This window comes from Typha latifolia, chromosome 3 (genome assembly GCF_019914945.1).
Source record: "Typha latifolia isolate L0001 chromosome 3, TyphaL0001v2, whole genome shotgun sequence".
Taxonomy (NCBI): Eukaryota; Viridiplantae; Streptophyta; class Magnoliopsida; order Poales; family Typhaceae; genus Typha; species Typha latifolia.
The window spans coordinates 14507326-14524347 of NC_133088.1; the positions used below are offsets into that span (position 1 = coordinate 14507326).

General features: G+C 44.2%; 2 protein-coding genes across 3 annotated transcripts; both read left to right on the top strand.

Moving 5' to 3' along the window:
• Positions 1 to 268: 268 nt before the first annotated feature.
• On the top strand, positions 269 to 4049 carry LOC140783243 (abietadienol/abietadienal oxidase). Its single transcript, XM_073130046.1, has 10 exons — positions 269 to 375; positions 699 to 972; positions 1054 to 1384; positions 1507 to 1656; positions 1939 to 2178; positions 2337 to 2420; positions 2652 to 2730; positions 3186 to 3307; positions 3434 to 3561; positions 3710 to 4049. The coding sequence occupies exons 2-10, from the start codon at positions 758 to 760 to the stop codon at positions 3816 to 3818; spliced, it is 1458 nt and encodes a 485-aa protein (XP_072986147.1). The 5' UTR covers positions 269 to 375; positions 699 to 757; the 3' UTR covers positions 3819 to 4049.
• A 1036-nt stretch (positions 4050 to 5085) lies between these two features.
• On the top strand, positions 5086 to 8041 carry LOC140783754 (uncharacterized). 2 transcript variants are annotated; one of them, XM_073130780.1, is made up of 6 exons: positions 5086 to 5288; positions 5428 to 5498; positions 7077 to 7125; positions 7201 to 7307; positions 7401 to 7483; positions 7554 to 8041. In XM_073130780.1, exons 1-6 carry the CDS (start codon positions 5240 to 5242, stop codon positions 7861 to 7863), a joined length of 669 nt encoding a protein of 222 aa, XP_072986881.1. In that variant the 5' UTR covers positions 5086 to 5239; the 3' UTR covers positions 7864 to 8041. The 2 variants fall into 2 exon arrangements, with proteins under 2 accessions (XP_072986881.1, XP_072986882.1); XM_073130781.1 differs by having other exon boundaries at positions 5103 to 5288; positions 7037 to 7125.
• Positions 8042 to 17022: the final 8981 nt, after the last annotated feature.

Below are 17022 nucleotides of genomic sequence, written 5' to 3' on the forward strand. Positions count from 1 at the left end.
AGTGTTTATTGAAGCAAACATGTTACTTTCGATCTAGTAGGATGTATCGGTGTCCTCCGATATGATCTTTTCTTGCTGATGGACTCCTGCACAAGTTTAGATTTGTTTACTCTGATGAACCAATAAGAAATATTTTGTCAGCTATAAATATTGCATTGAGATTAAGCTCTTTGGTTTAATTTAAAGGTAATGGATATGGAAAGAAAATGACCAAAAGGACAAACATATATGCATTTTGCTTTCAACTCCAGTGGCATTTAGAACTTCAAGTGTAAGCATTGCCAGGGGCTTGGTCCCTTTTTAGAGCTATAAAAGCAGCCCCAAGCTTACTTGTGACATTGTGGTGCAGGCTTGGATTAACTATCAGAAGACAAGGTTAGTGCTCCTTTGCAACTCTAAAATTTTCAGCAAGCCTTGTGCCAGCAGACCATTTTCTGCAATTATCATAGGAGATGCTATCAAAGTTATAAATGCTTGGACCAACTGTCAGGATGAATTTATCAAAGTTAAAAATGGATGGAAAGGATGCAGATGAACACCGCAATTTTCTTGAAGTAATAGATGATTAAGTTACCAACGATGTTGCATTTTGGAGCAAATCTCTGCATCTGACCAAAATTTTGAGGAAAAAAAAAAGAAAGCAAATGAATTGGATATGTTAGTAATAATCTTTTAATCTTTTTTCTCTTTTCAAGCAGGTGATTGGAGAATTCTGTATACTTAGACTCCAGTGATCTTTAACAACATTTTGATTGAAATGGAAGAAAACTATATCTTCTTGTGGTCCACTTTGGTTGCTATTATACTCTTTTTCAATTTTTTTCTGTTGTTGAAACGGAATCAAAATGGAAGAATTGCCATGAAACTACCACCTGGAGGAAGAGGTTGGCCTTTAATAGGTGATAGCCTTCAGTGGTATAAGGCCGTTGTAAGCTCACATCCGCCAAGATTTGTTGAAGAACAGGTGAAGAGGTATGTGGGCACTTCATTTGATACAACTATTGACTATTAGTTTGAGAATGGATTATTTATTTATCAATTGAATTTATGCAGGTATGGAAAAATATTTACATGCAACCTCTTTAGGAGACAAGCTGTAGTATCAGCTGATCCGATGTTCAACCGATTCATTATGCAAAACGAAGGGAAATTATTCCAATCATGCTATCCAAAATCGTTCCGCGATTTGGTTGGCATGAATGGAGTGATTGTATCACAAGGAGAACAGCAGAGGAAGCTTCATGGGATTGCTACAAGCATGGTGAAATTGGAGAAGCTCAATTCAAAACCTGGCTTCTTAGGAGATGTCCAGAAAGTTATGCTTCAAACAACAAATGCTTTACAGGATAACCAGGTTGTAATCCTTCAAGATATCTGCAGGAAGGCAAGTGTAGAACCAAAACTTATTGAACTAATTATAGTCTAACTATATACAAAGGAAAAAAGAAGCCTCTATTTAAAGACTGAATTTTATTTTATAGGTAATATGATCTGGTTTTTTTGAAGGTGGCCATTAGTCTGATGGTTAATCAGTTGCTTGGAGTAACTACCGAATCCGAGATCGATGAGTTATCCCAACTGTTTTCTGACTTTGCAGATGGTTGCCTCTCTATTCCTATCAAATTGCCTGGATTTGCATATCACACTGCAATGAAGGTGACTGGCCTATCTTCCTGTGTGGATTTCCTTCATTTTTTATTCTCATGCTATCTTCAACTGTTGTTTCGCTTGCTGTACTATAAGAGTAGCCGATGCGATTCTGCTTTAACTGATTAGAAATCTAGTATCATTTGTCTTATTTTTTTCAATTATTTGACAAGTACAACCTTCATGCACGCGGTGGACTAAAGTCACTAAACAAACAAGATTGTTAAGTAGTTGTCTAGCTTCCTGAATGCGTATCAGAGAAATGTCTCATTCTTATGATTAACATGGCAGGCCAGGGAAACTATAGTTAACAAGATCAAGAATATAGTGGCAGTCACAAGGGTGCAATCCAAATCAGCAGCAGGCAATGGGGTTCTTGGGAGACTAGTGGAGGAGGAGAATCTGCCAGATGACGTTGTAGCGGACTTTATAATTAACCTACTCTTTGCGGGGAATGAGACGACAGCTAAAACAATGCTCTTTGCTGTCTATTTCCTAACACATTGCCCTAAGGCACTAGAGCAGCTACTGGTAAGGATAGCTACTTCCAGTAGTCATGCCTCTATAAGCTCTGCAGTTTACTCCATGGTGTCTAGCTTCTAAATGATACAAATCTGCAAGTGACAATTGAACTTAATGAGAAGTTTCAAATTTCACTTCTTCTGTTTCCATCTTTTCTTTTTTAACAGGATGAGCAGGAAAGTATTAGAAGAATGAAACATGGAGACATGCTTGTGTGGGAGGACTACAAAGCCATGACATTCACACAATGTGTATGATCTCAGGAACTAAACTTTATCTTTTATTCAGTATTCCTGTTAACAGAAGAAGTCAAAATCAGAAAAAGTAGATTTAAGGAACCCAGTTCTCCTTCTCTTATCCGCTTCATATATTGACTCGCACATATTCTGTGGAATTCTTAAGAGTTACGTTGCACAATAGATAACACAATAACTTCATGTATGGTAGTCTCATGTGCCAATAAGCATCGCAAGATTTTGCAGGTAATTGATGAGACCCTGAGACTTGGGGGTGTTGCAATTTGGTTAATGAGGGAGGCAAAAGAGGATGTTGAATATCAAGGTAAAAGACTCTCATACTAGTATATCTTCTTTTACTATGTCGTTTCATGTCTGCTTTACCATCTACTTGTAGTATCAGCATATTGTTTTGATGACTGTAGAAGTAGGTATCTATGAAAAAGGTGAGGAGTTTGATATGTAGGTTTATTAGTAACTTTGTTCTTGGAGAAAGGTTTTCCATAGAGACCACAAAGAATTGGCTTGGCACATAATGCTGGGAATTTATGATCTTAGGAGAGGTAGATCTGTAAACACTACATTGTGGCTTTTATCAGCATGTTATCCAGAATCTTAATATGAGAAAAGAAATCAAGGTGTAATGGAACAAAACACATATAAAGGGACTCAAAATGGCCAAATGAATATTAGCATTTTTTTTAATCTTATGACATGGCTGTTATGACCTTAACCAAATAGAACCTTAAGCTAATTTGCTTCTTATCCGACATATTTCAGATTTTATTGTTCCAAAAGGGTCATTCGTAGTTCCCTTCCTCTCAGCTGTTCATTTGGATGAGAATATATATCCTAGGCCTTTAAGTTTCAACCCTTGGAGGTGGATGGATCAAGAGAATAAGGTCAGTAATATCTATAATAGTCCATCATATATATATATATCTTGTTGTAGTACTACTTAAAACTATATTCGGATGTATAAAATATGTAAATTACTAACATCTTTTCTCTATTTTATGGTTCCATAGGAGAAGAGAAATTGGAGAAGTAGCTCACTTTACACACCTTTTGGAGGCGGCGGTAGACTATGCCCAGGGGCTGAACTAGCTCGACTTCAGATTGCGTTATTTCTGCATCATTTCCTTACCAAGTACAGGTGTATATCCTCACCCTCTTTCATCTGAATGTTGAAAATCTTATAGTGTAGTACATTTGATATGCAACATCTAGGAAGAATTTTGAGATCTGAAGCTATGTTCATGCAAATGCTTACTGCTTTATTTGAACAATCTGAATCTGAATAGGTGGATTCAGCTCAAGAACGACCGCGCATCATTCTTCCCTTCAGCTAGGCTAGTAAATGGATTTCAAGTCCGCCTCTTCAAGAATTCGGAGACAGCTCCTGCACATTGACTTCCATTCTACTTCTCTAGTAGTTTGAAGACTTTCAGTATATACAAAGAATGCTGAAATATTATGCTCTCTAGTTAAGTGGGACTGTAATATATATATATATATATATATATATATATATATATATATATATATATATATCAAGTTAATACATAGTAGTGTAATAATACATTGGCAGGATCTTGTAATCAGAAAAATGGCACTATTAATATGTATCTCCTTTTTCTACAATCTGATCCCTTTCCTTTTCTTTTGTCTGGATGAAAACAACTTAGCACTTGAATTGTATTTGGCGAAGTTATACCGCCTTCCGAAATAGGGCACTTCGCACGCTTTCATCCTGACAGTTCCTAGACTAAATGTAACATATCAATCCATCATGACCCTTTCTATGACAACAGTATGAATATGAACCAACAAACATGTAAACTGGAGCTAGAACAAATGAAAAATTTTTAAGAAAAAGAACTGCTGATGAAAAAAATCTTCTGAGGTTTGGAAGTGTTGCTTAACAGAGATTTACTACACTGCAAGTCATATATCTTATGATGAGATGTATCAAACAGTGAGGTCTAATGTGATCAGGGTTAAAGGGAGAAAGAAACAGAGAAGTTAAAAGAAGAGTCTTGAGCTTGTGAAATAGTAATTTCGAAATTGATTTGCTATAGAAACTCTGCATATAATTCACCTTACTGATTTATTATCTTCATATATTAAAACTTTTACTCTTGTCTAGGAGTGGAAATGATGAGATATGAAGAACTTTTAGAGTTAATTACATCTTGATTCTCTCAACTATCATTCTAAATCGCTTTCATCCTCTCAAAAAATAAAAACTAAAAAATTATATAAAAAAAATAGGCAAATACACCTCCTAAACTATTTAAACATATTGCTAAGCCTCTTATGTTAATATTTTACAAATAATGCTGATAAAAATGATCTTAAAAATTTGACCAATTTAATAGACGGACAAAAGTACTCTCATATTTCTTTGAGATACTACTTTTTAGTGATCTTTATGACAATTTATCTAGATAGTAAACTTTTAATCGATCTTTATATTTTTTCTAACAAAATTTCTAATGGAGGGTCAAATGTAATTAACCCTAACCCTACAAATAATGATAGTTAACGGATAGCAAATATTCAGATATAGAACCCGATCCCCTCTACTCGAGTCAGGTATAAATTCGACCCGAATCATGTCAACATCCAATTCAAACCCGATCCGGATCCGCTACCAGCATCACCCCACGACTACGAAGGTTCGAGATTTTCGATAAGGCCTCCGCGAAGGTTTCTTCGTGTTTTTCGAAACCTAATCGGAGTTCATTTGGGATATAATTTATCCTTAATCTTTGTCGCTCTGAAGGAGAGGAGGCGATTGAGATTAGGGTTTTGCTTTGCGATCGGTGTCAATGGCGGGGCGAGAGGTTCGAGAATACACCAATCTCAGCGACCCCAAAGGTACCAAAATCGATCCCTTGGTTTCTTTTTGTTTGAGTTATTTGTAAGTGTTCGGAGTTAAAGCTTTATGGGGATCTTTGGATGAGCTGGATTTGGTTGAAGTGATGCCTTTGTGTTGGTTTTCTGTGGAATTTGGTAGATAAGAAATGGGGAAAGGGGAAGGATAAGATTGACGACGAAGACATCACTTTCCAACGCATGGTAGCAAAGGTTAGCGAATCGGCTCTTCTATTGCTATTTTTTAAAAATTTATTGTCTTTTTGATGTTTCTGATAAGCTTAGTTAGTATGTGCTGGAAGATACACTTGATTGTTATCCATCTTTCTTTTTCTTTTTTATGGTCTACTCTCACAATAATGTCTTGATGCAGTAACTATATAGGAATTATGTCTCATTGGAATAACCTTGAACTATGCATTGTTTTTTGTTATGTAACTGGAGTCATAGTCTTATATGTAGGTTTCCTTTTTCTGACATTTCTGCCTGTTGGGCAATTCAAGTTTCACCTTGGAATTAATCCCAGGGGAGTCCGAAGTACTTGCAGTTATACTTTTGGTCTAAAAATCAGTTGCCCAAAAGGTTGCAATAGCGGGATGATACTAGAAATAATTTGTACCAACTAAATCTTACTGATACATGGCATATCCTTTCTAGGATTAGAGCTCCACGGAATAGGATAATATTAGATGGCAAGGAATAATCTATTGCGTCCTGTTGATTGTCTTTTATTTGTGCAATCACATACTCTCAATGGATTCTGATTTTCTACGCATGAACAATTATATAACCCTGATGACCATATAGGGTCTTCCTGCCTTATCTTTTGTATTTTTTGCTCTTGTAGAGTTTGGAATAAGTCCTGGATCCCTGGCATTCAACAGATACATGATGGTTTCATGTAGTAATTATTGCCCTCTTTATAGAAAACTGAAAGATGAAAAAAAAAAACATGATTAAAGTGGTTGTAATCAGATATTTTAACAGCATTTTGTCAAATCTATCTTTTCTTTTGTTCTGGGAAATTTTGGTGGTTTGGTGGGTTGATTTTGATTAACTAGGGACTAAAATGATCATTTGATATCTCTCGGGAGGTTTCTTTTATTGCATTTAAATTTCATCTGAATGTCTTGGAGAAACAAAGCATAATGGAGAGTGGATTGTGGAGAAACAGTATTCGCGCTTCAATGCTAATTGCTAAACTGCTAATAGTAGCTTGAAAGTCCATACTTGATAATTAGATTATGTTATATATTTCATTTATTATAAGTTAAGTCTAGTTACTGCACTGGTTTAATGGTGCCACTGAGATGAAGATCACTTCGTGCTTGAGATATTATTTTATGCATCATTCAGCCTTCTTGCATCTACCGGTAACTTTGAAAAGTTTACTGTGGGTTTGGTTTTGTAAACATGAATTGTACTAAATGGGTTAAATAACTTTACCTGCCAATTATCTAAGCCCTCTCTTGCTTGATTTTTCTTTAATCCTATTTGACATCAGTTCTCGGAGGCTCTTTTAGATATTCGTCATTCTCATCACTTAAGTTATACTTTGTGTGACCTTATATTGTTGCGAAAAGGATATGACCATAATATTGTTGTTGATAGTAATCTATGGCACATAGTTGTTGCTTGTACGTGAAATAGGTTGTTGCATAAGTTCTCTTTACCTGGCCTTTGAAATATTCTTCTAGTAAGGCACATTTAAGTTCTTTGAGATATAGTGTTCTGATAACATGCCCCGGCAGGGATATTGGCATCTCCCATTGGGGCTGTTGATGCTAATAGATGCAGGAGGTTGCTGGTGAACGTGGAGGTTACCTTCATGGGCGAGGAGGTACTTTGCTCCTCTTATTGTTAACATTATCTATGTACATTGTCTTGTTAACTTTTTTATCCTTTTACCCTTCAGCTTTGGACAGTGATGACTTGCTCTACCTGAAAGAACAAATGGAAGCTGAGGAAGATGCTGAACGTCTTCTCCGCAGGACTGAAAAAAGGGCTTTTGCTGCTTTTAAAATATCCTTTTGATGTTTTGACTGACCATTATGAGCATCTATTTTATGATTTTGCCCATTTAAATACTATTTGCTTTCTTAACTTGTATTCTACAAAGCAGCAATTTTAGCAGATTCCACGCCTGCTTCACTGCCGCTACCTCTTCGTGTTGAACCCAAACCTAAAAGTAGTATCAGGTAATTCACACTTAATCTTTGCAATTTGCTACTACTATTTTTCTTAACATTACTGCTTCTTTATGTGCAGGCAGCAAGACCTCTTGAAGAATATCGTGGAAATTAAACCAAAGAGACAGAGGCTCAGCAGCCCTTCTGATTTAGTAGAGAGTGATAAACCAATTGCAAACCATGAAGAGTGCTTAAAAAAAGTCCAACCTTCTGACGAGCGATCAAGCACATCTTTGGGTGCTCCAGTTCCATCACATAGGATCCCCGCGCAACAAACAGCAACAAACATTTCGCCTTCAAAACCAAGCGGAAATGTGGGGGTTGCCAAACCACAGAATGCTGTTGGAAGCTTGTTAGGTTTATCCTATGAGAGTTCTGATGAGGATTGAACTAGGATTCTGGAGGAGACCAGGCACGCAGTTTTGTTGTATATTTTAATTTGCTTTTCTACCTTGCTAGTTTGCCTAAACATAATGGTCTTGGTTGGATCGAGGTCATGAAATATGTACAATGAATTTTGTTTTGGATGCTTAATTATTGAAATCAGAAATTTGGTCTATGCTAAAATGAAAATTTATTTTACTTTCCGCACAATAAATTGCAACTGCATTGCATCAGCCAGAGTATATTCAGATTGGATATCATATCTTACAATTTTCATAAACCAGGTGTCACCTCTCAAAAAGGATTGGAATGAAATGATTCCGCTCGAGCTACAAATATGTGCACAGGTTTCTTGTGTGTGCAATGTTTTTAAAGAGAAAAAGAGAAAGATACATCAGCCTGTAGAAGCTTCTGCTAATTCCACAGCAGCAGCGGACAACGAGATACTGAAAAAAAAATTTGGAGCACTTCTTCAGAACAACTCCAGAGCACTTGTTGAATCTTTCTGAACCTCCAAGTCCTCACTGAAATTCATTGAAACGCTACTCGAAAACAATAAAACATTGTCAAAACCTATTCAGAATATAACTCAATACAGAATAAAACATTGTCAAAACACGCAATATAACTCTATACAGAAGCAGGTCTAAATGTACATAATTTGTCCATTCCGAAATGTTTTAACACAAAACTTGTAGCCCTGTCACCATAGGGTTTCTTGCGTATACTCAGGGTTGTAAATGAGCTGGTTTCTTCTTTTTACCACAACCAGCTGGCCTGGCCTGCTAGGACCCGCATCTGCAGCTGTGGAACGGATCTCCGTACAGAACTCGTGCCTGCTCCTCGACCTCTATCTCTGCCTTTACCTCTTCCCTGACTTCTTCCCCTACCGTGGGGAACCATAGGCTCCTCCTGTTGTAATACTCCCTGACTGCCTGAATTTGGTTGGAAGGGAGACGAGGATAGCGATCCCCTCAACTTGTGAGGAAGAGGCACGAAAGCGATATCTGATAGTGCCCGCCCATCAACCATCCTCATTGCTCTTTCACACAAGGAAGCAATATCTGATAGTGCTGCTCTCCCTACTGCACCACTTCAGCAATCAGGCATGGCCATGCTTCTCAGCCTGAAAAAAAGGAAAAAAAAAAACATTGTTGAAAAAATGGAGCCAATAATCTAATAATGGCATTTTATAATATTGAAAAGTGTGTCCGACTTTGCATACCACTGACCATCCTAGATCCACAGGGAGAAGATCGCTGTTGAGGCGAGAAGGTGCAGGCGACCGAGAGACTGCATTGCCTCTAACTGCATGAGGCACTGCATCATTGTTAGTCCATTTAAGTGGAGGTGGAGAACGAGGAAACTCTACATCCTCATATGAGTCTTCATCTGAGTCCTCATCTGTGTCAGCTTCCAGCAGCGCATCAATGTCATCTTCGCTACTAGTAGTGTCCACTAAGTCATTGGTCATGCACACATCATATAATTGCTCATTTTCCGCCGCTTAATAATGGCAGTTGCATCACTATCAGTCTCGTAGTATTGACCCAATTTTGCACCAGTTTATCGTGTAGATTGCTTGACAGCCGGCTGACTTGGACTGGCAAGAAATTGCTTCATCTGCATATGCAAACTACTCACCGGTCTATGTGCTGCCGGCTGACTTGGAGCATCAGCAGATCCAGATGCATGGGGTAGCGAAGTTTTCTGACTGCGTAGAGGAGAAACCAACACTTGCTTGAGAGCATTCCAACTTCGTAGAGCCTATTCTTGGGGAATTAATTAGTCTCTTTTTTTTTTTTTTTTTGATAATAAGAGCTATATTAAGCTGGCTTAACGCCCAAGTGGGGTTAAGGCGTCGAACGTTAGGCAGTTACAAAGTTCCGCGGGAATGGGGTCCCCCGGCCTTAGCCGGACGGAGCGCGACGCAGCCTTGCCCCGTTTGGCCGCCCAGTCAGCCGCACGGTTGGCTTCTCTGTATGTATGGGTGAGGCGATAGTTTGGGAGAGAGCCGAGCAGTGATTTGCACTCGGCAACTAGGTTTCGGAGCTTCCAGGGGCAGCCGAGCTCCGACTTCATGATCCGCACCAGCTCGAGAGAATCGGTTTCTACCACCACCTGTCCTTGGTCACTAGCTAGGACTAGCCCGAGCCGAAGGGCCATACCCTCGGCTTGTAATGCCGAACCTGCCGGCGTGGGCTCCCAAGCTACCTGCAGGAGCGCGCCGTCTGCCGACCTGAGCACAACTCCTACTCCCGCTTGGTAGTCGCCCGGTGCGTGGGCGCCATCCACGTTCACTTTGGTCCAGCCAGGGGGTGGGGCCACCCATCTACATTCGTTCCGTGGCCTAGTGGGCTTAAGCGTTTGCCGGATTGGTTTGGCGTAGTCCCGAGCGAGTTGCACCGCCCTGCGAACTGCCGTTTTCGCCGTGTCGTTTTCTCCTCGGAACACCCGTGCGTTCTGCTGTTTCCACACCGTCCAGAAGGTTGCCGCGATTAAGGCTTTGCATGCAGGGTCCTGTGTTTCGTCGTAGAGCCAGTTTGCTCCGACGTGGCTCGTCTCAGTTGGTGTCCAGGCTTGCTCCTGTGCTAGCAGGGCCCACACTTCCAACGCGTATCTGCATGAGAAGAATAGGTGGTCTGTCGTCTCCGGGTGGATGCCGCACAGGGCGCACTTCTCGTCTGGCCCGATGCGAAGCCCATACAGGTAGGCGCGGGTGGGCAGTCTGCCCCAGCAGAGCTTCCATATAAACAGGTGTACCCGCGGAGCCAACGGGAGCTGCTGCCACAGCGCTCGCCACCCTTCCCAGTTGGGCTGGCTGCCGGGTTGAAGGTGGGTGTAGATGGACTTAGCGCGTGGCTCTCCTTCCCGGTGTGGCCACTAAATCCATCTGTCTGGCTCTTCGGTCCTTATCGATAGAGCCGAGGTGATTTCGAAGGCTAGGTCCGACCCGGCGTCAGACAGTAGTCTTTCGCTTGGCCAGCCCTTCAGGTCGCTCATTAGCAGCTTCTCGTCCAGCAGGCTAGGGTGCATGCAGCGCGGTTGCCGAGTCCACGGTATTGGAGTGATCCACGGGTCTATGGCTGCCCGTGTTGATCGGCCGTTGCCCACCAGCTTGCGGCAACCTGCTCGCAAGTTAAGGCAGTTCTGGTTAGGGCCCGCCATACCCAGGAGGCCTTGGGAGGCGTGCTCGGATCCCATGGGTTTAGCACCCCATATTTTGCCGTAAGGATGCGAACCCATGGTTTATCTGCCTGGTTCAGCACTTGGAAGAGCAGCTTCCCGGCGAGTGCCGTGCGGGCCTGCGTGAGCTTTAGGATGGCCAGGCCGCCTTCTTCCTTAGGGCGCGTAGCTGTATCCCATCCGATGAGGTGCATACCACGTCTGTTGCCATTTTCCCATAGGAAAGCTCTGGCTTTCTTGGTGATGGCTTCCAGAACGAGTCCCGGCAACCAAGTGCTGCCCATCTAGTATGCGGGGATCGCTAGCATGGTGGCCTTGATGAGCGTGAGCCTGCCGACCATCGAGAGTACCCCTCTTTTCCAGCCCGCTAGCTTCTTCGCCACCCGATCGACTAAGTGACTGTGTTCCTTCACCTTGATGCGTTGGCCTGAGATTTGGACACCTAGGTAGGTGAAAGGCATGCAGGCCAGTCGGAGTCCAAGGGAGTTGCAGATTATCTCCTTCTCTTCCGGTTTGATCCATTGTGGCAGGAAAAGCTCGGATTTATCGAGGTTTACCTTCTAGTTTGTCAGCCGGGAGTACTCCTCTAGGCAGTCGAGGATCGCCGACACGGTGAGGGGCGTGGCTTGTGCTGTGACCAGCAGATCGTCCGCATATAGCATATGAGTGAGCTGGACGTCCCCCGTTCTGAAGCCCTGAAGTTGGCCTGAAGCAGTCTTTTCGTTGAGCAGACTCGTCAGGTTTTGGGAGACCAGGATGAAGAGGTATGGCGATAGTGGGTCGCCCTGCCGTAGCCCGCGGTGTGGCAGCAGCCACTCTGTTTGCTGCCCGTTGATCTGGAATGCGAACCTCGGAGAGGTAACACAGGCCATGGTCCAGTTGCACCATTGCTCAGGGAAACCCATTCTAGTCAGCGTCTGGTGCACCGCTGCCCAACTGACGCGGTCGAAGGCTTTCTCCATGTCAAGCTTGAGCATCAACAACGGTGGCTCTCCTCTGTTGTGGTGCATCGAATGAGCTATTTCCTGGGCCGCCAATGTATTGTCTGAGATGCTTCGCCAATGCAATGAAGGCCGCTTGCTCCGGCCCGACTAGCCTGGGTAGGAGGGCTTTCATGCGCTCCACTAGGATTTTGGAGATGATCTTGTAGCTGACATTACACAACGAGATTGGGCGGAAGTCCTTTAGACAGGTGGGGCTATCCTTCTTCAGAATTAGGGTTACTAGGGTTCTGCCCCAGTGGTGGGGCAAGTTAGCATGGCGGAAGAAGTGGCTTATGGCTTCGTAGAGGCCGCTGCCCATGACATCCCAGAATTTGATGTATACTTCCACCTGCAGACCATCTGGGCCCGGAGCTTTGCCCCGAGGGAGATTCCACAGGGCTTTTTTATTTCTGCCTCTGATACTGCTCCGGTGAGATGCTCGGCTTCTTCTGGTGATATCCTAGGCAGGGATGGCCAGCTGGTGGGTTGCGATTCATTTGAACTTATCGGGCCCCATAATTTGCTGTAGAACGCGTGGAAGGTCTCCTCCACTTCTTCCTTGGATTGGACCCACCTTCCGTCGTCTTGGAAGATGCCGGAGATCCTATTGCGGTGACGTCGGGTCGTCGCCGTGAGGTGGAAGAATTTGGAGTTTCGATCACCTTCTTGAACCCATTGGAGTCTCGATCTCTGTAGCCATTTTATGTTGATCTGTCTGCTGAGGGCGGACTTGTGGTGGTAGAGGCTGCGGAGTCTGCCGAGTCCGTCTGCGGGAAGGTTTCCGGCGGCATCCAGCTGCTCTGACTCCTCGAGCTCCTGACAGATATCGACCAGCTTGGCTTCAAGGTCGCCTACTGTGTCCCGACTCCAGCGTTTCATCTTTGCTTGGAGTTGGCAGATCTTGTGGGTGAAGGTGTGCATGGGATTCCCGCGGCGTCCGGCAACCCACACTTCCCTCGCTATCTGCTCACTCTCCTTGTATTCTAGCCAGAGCAGTTCGTAGCGGAAGGGACGCGCTGTTGGAGAGCTTGTCCTCGGGGTTGACAGGAGGAGTGGTGCATGGTCGGAGGCTGTGCGGTCGAGATGCCTGACTTTGGCCATAGGGTGCTGTCCTAGCCATCTGGTGTTTGCCAGCACTCGATCCAGCCTCACCCATATGCGCCGACTCCCAGCTTGGTTATTGCACCACGTATAGGGCAGCCCCTCGAAGCCGAGGTCGCATAGACCAGCTGCTTCAATGAAGTCCGCAAATGCTCTTCCCTTCGGGCCGAGCTCGATCGTTCCGCAACTTTTCTTCTCGTTAGTGCTGAGGTAGGCGTTGAAGTCCCCTGCCACCACCCAAGGGATGTTTATGGCGGCGAGCTGGAGGAGCTCGTCCCATAGGTGTTGTTGTTCTCTGAGGATGTTGCTTGCATAAACCACCGACATGAGCGTGGTGTTGCCGTTCTTGGAAGTGAAGACTAGGTGGGCAGCATAGCGTGAGGTTGCTAGGATATCCACCCATCCCAGCTTGGTCTTCCACATTACTATGATCCCCCCGGAGCTTCCTACCGCGGGCACTGAGAACCAGGACCAGCATCGCCCGACAGCTTTGGCCACCGTGGCTGCCTTGGCCCAGTCCGCATGTGTTTCAAGAAGGACCAGGATTTCCATCTTGTGCTCCCGGTTGAGATCCCGGCATCTATCCAGGACTTCTTTTTTCATGGCGCCCCTACAGTTCCATATCAAGGCCTTATTCATAAGTAAACTATTGGAGGTGTGGGGGACCTTAGTGTAACCTGCCTCGCTTAGAGGTAGGTGCTCTCTCCGTGCCTGCTGCTGGCTCGACTGCATTGCCCTTCGTTTCCATGGAAACTGCTTCTGAGTGCGTGGCCGTGGTTGGGTCCACCAGGGCGAGTTGCAGGTTGGTATCGTCCTCGTCCATGCTGCATTCATCATTGTGCTGTTGGGCTGGTAGGAGAGCTTGCCTAGGACGCTTAGCACTAATCCTTCGTGGCTAGCCTGAGAGCTGGGGTCCTTGGAGGGTTCCGGCGTGGTCCGAAAGCTCGCCATGCCGTCTTGGTATATCTCTGGCGGGTAGGTGGACGGATGGGTCTGGCTTCTGAAGGTTTTGACGTACACGGAGCGAGCGGACCCAGCATGGCCAGAGCCCAGGCGGATGTCAATCCCATTTATGATGGCCACCCTGCTGGCTTGAACAGACTCTACGTATGCATGTGAGCCTGTTGTTTCTTCCGCCTTTCCATCGCTTCCAATTAAATGTTCATTCCACGTGTCGGGTGTGGGTTCCTCCCTGATGGTTGCTTGCAAGGATGGAGCAGGATTACTCTCACGTCTGGGTCTGAAAGCTTGCTTGGACGCCTCTCTTTGAGGGCCTCGGTAGTGTGTGGCGCTGTTCTCCCCTGACGCGGCATTGCCTCTTTCTTCTTCGTGGGGTACCTCGCCGTCCTTGGGGTATGAGCTGCTCTGCGCGCGGCCTTGTGGCTGTGAGGTGCTCTTTCCGTCGGTTCGAGGGCTGCCGTTAGGCATTTTCCTCTTGACCTCTTGGTGGTGTTTTGGGTTGTTTGACGGAGCATGTTGGCTGGGTGGCCAGCCAGGCTGCTTTTTGCCGTCGCCGTGATCTCCCCGGAATCTTGGATGGGTATGCCATTTGGGTGCAGCCTGAGCGGGATGCACCAGCTCCTTGGCTTTTAGTGGCTCTGCCCGCGGCCTCCTATGGGCCTTCCTTTGCACCGTTAGCCATGGGCCGTAGACAGAGCTAGCTTGAGCTGCTTCCGGGTCTACTGGAGTGCTTCCTTCACCCATAATGACCTCTTCCTTGGTTGTTTCGGCCTGACCGTTCCCTCCGGTTGTTTCCCTTTCCTTGCTAGGCTCGTTGCATCGCTCTTCCTTGTGTCCTATCCTTCCACACTTGTAGCAGATGGCTGGGATACTCTCGTAGATGATCGTCTGATCCAGCTCATCCTCTTTTGGGCCAAGCCACACTACTGTTTTCAGTGGCTGCGAGAGGTCGATTTCGATGCATACGCGAGCGAAATGGCTTCTGGTGTGATCCATGGTTGTTTCGTCAACACCCAGAGGTTTCCCAAAGTAAGCTGCGACCTGGATGAGAGCTTCCAACTCCCAGTATTCCTTTGGGAGGTTATGGAATTGGACCCAAGTTGGAGCAGTATCAAACGCTGCTAGGGAAGGTCTGAAGTTGTTCTGCCATGGTATCAACTTCAAGACTTTCCCGGTGATCGTCCATGGGCCGTTTCTCCGCACGTAGTCCATGTCTTCATCCTTGTCGAACCGGAATGCGTAGAATCCATTGTCCATGTCAGAGGCGGAGAATCCGGAGATTCCTCGCCATAGTCTCGCTAGAATGCTTTTGAGTCTCTCTAGAGGGAGTCCTCTACCCAGGAATTCCCAAAGAGGGTACGCTTCCATTTTTCCCTGCATTTGGCCAACACCTCAGGGTCGACGATGACACAGTCCGTCGTTTGCTGCTTGAGTTTGGCAAGTATTTCAGCCGGGATCCTCCCTATATTTTCCTTTGGCCGCTTGTTGCCGGCTGCTACTGAGGCCCAGGTTCTGTGGTTTGTCTGCTCGGGTCCCGAGGGCGGATAGGCTTCCTTTTCTTTAGCTGGCTTGGACGCCGTTGCTCTTCTGAGGTGGACGTCTTCTCCTCCAGCAGGGGCTGGGGGCCTATTTCCGTCGTCTTCTGTTTCGCGAGAGCTCATAGTCTGGACAGTGCAACACTGAATTGATGTGACTCTCACATAGTTTGGGAATTAATTAGTCTCACTCTCACATCCAAATAAATTGCTGTGACTGAGCTCTTTTGATCTGCTAGAAGAAACATCGCATCAACCGCCTCATTGTCATCGATTGGCACATCATCAAACTTACAATGAAAAGTGGGGACTCTAAACATCAACAGCAACTCTCACTGCAGCCTACTAAAGTAGGTAATGTCATACATCTTCTCCAACAACTCCTCATAGGTTGAACTCCTATTAACCTTAGCAGGTTTCTTCTTACCGCCTACATAACTAGCGACATCTTCTCTACTCAAAATTTCCCCACTCCAGTAGCAGACAGCAACTCTACAAGCCATTTTCTGCAATCAGCATGGCGTAGTTCAAAACCTCTTGAGAAAAATCCTAATGTGATAACACAATAGACTCCCAAAATCACATGCATTGTATCAATAAGAAAACCTTCCAACCGAATTTAACCGTATAAATTCAGCTATTAGGCATAACAAAGAAGATAAGTTTTTCGACATTTAAAGAAGAAGGAAATGTGGCGAAATTACACGCAAAGTTCCTGAAAGGAGCAAATGATGTTAGTAAAAGCATCGCACGGCGGTAAACCTAGATGATTCAAGAGAAGGGAGAGAAGCAGAGGCCATCTTAGGATTACCTTGTTGCGGTCGGTCGGCTACGCCGTGCTCTGATTTGGATCTCCACCTCAAGATCGAGCAAATGAGGAAAGAAGCGGATCGGGAGATAGATATCAAGAGAAATACGAGAGAAAGGTGTGAAAAAAGGAGGGTTTTGGAGTGGAAGAAAGGACGCGCGAAGGGGGGCTGCTTCGTTCGCTGTATCCAAACAAGAAAATTTGAATAACCGATGTCACAATGATCTATCCCACTTTTACTTTTTTCACCTTTTCCTTTCCGATATTTACTTATAAATACTTTATAAACCTATTTACACCCTAAAAATGTTGCCAATTTCAACGTGGACCTGACGATATATATATATATATATATATATATATATATTTGAAACGCTCGAAATTAAAAAAAATATGTAAGTGTTAGACCTCTTAGGAATTATTTTACTTCTTATTTTAGAGAAAAAATTAGAGTAAATCAAGCGTAAAATAATTATTTAATATATTTTTTTTATTTCCCTACAAAAAGATTAGAAATTTTTCAATATTTTATGGACAAAATAATGTGACAACTTTTTTAGCCCTCCGATAATTTCTCTCTCCACCTCACAC

Coding starts and splice junctions, on each gene's coding strand:
- LOC140783243 (XM_073130046.1), top strand. CDS start 758: ATGGAAGAAAACTATATCTTCTTGTGGTCCACTTTGGTTGCTATTATA. Junction 1,657..1,938: donor CATATCACACTGCAATGAAG/GTGACTGGCCTA, acceptor TTAACATGGCAG/GCCAGGGAAACTATAGTTAA. Junction 3,308..3,433: donor GGATGGATCAAGAGAATAAG/GTCAGTAATATC, acceptor ATGGTTCCATAG/GAGAAGAGAAATTGGAGAAG.
- LOC140783754 (XM_073130780.1), top strand. CDS start 5,240: ATGGCGGGGCGAGAGGTTCGAGAATACACCAATCTCAGCGACCCCAAA. Junction 5,499..7,076: donor TCCAACGCATGGTAGCAAAG/GTTAGCGAATCG, acceptor TGATGCTAATAG/ATGCAGGAGGTTGCTGGTGA. Junction 7,126..7,200: donor TTACCTTCATGGGCGAGGAG/GTACTTTGCTCC, acceptor TTTACCCTTCAG/CTTTGGACAGTGATGACTTG.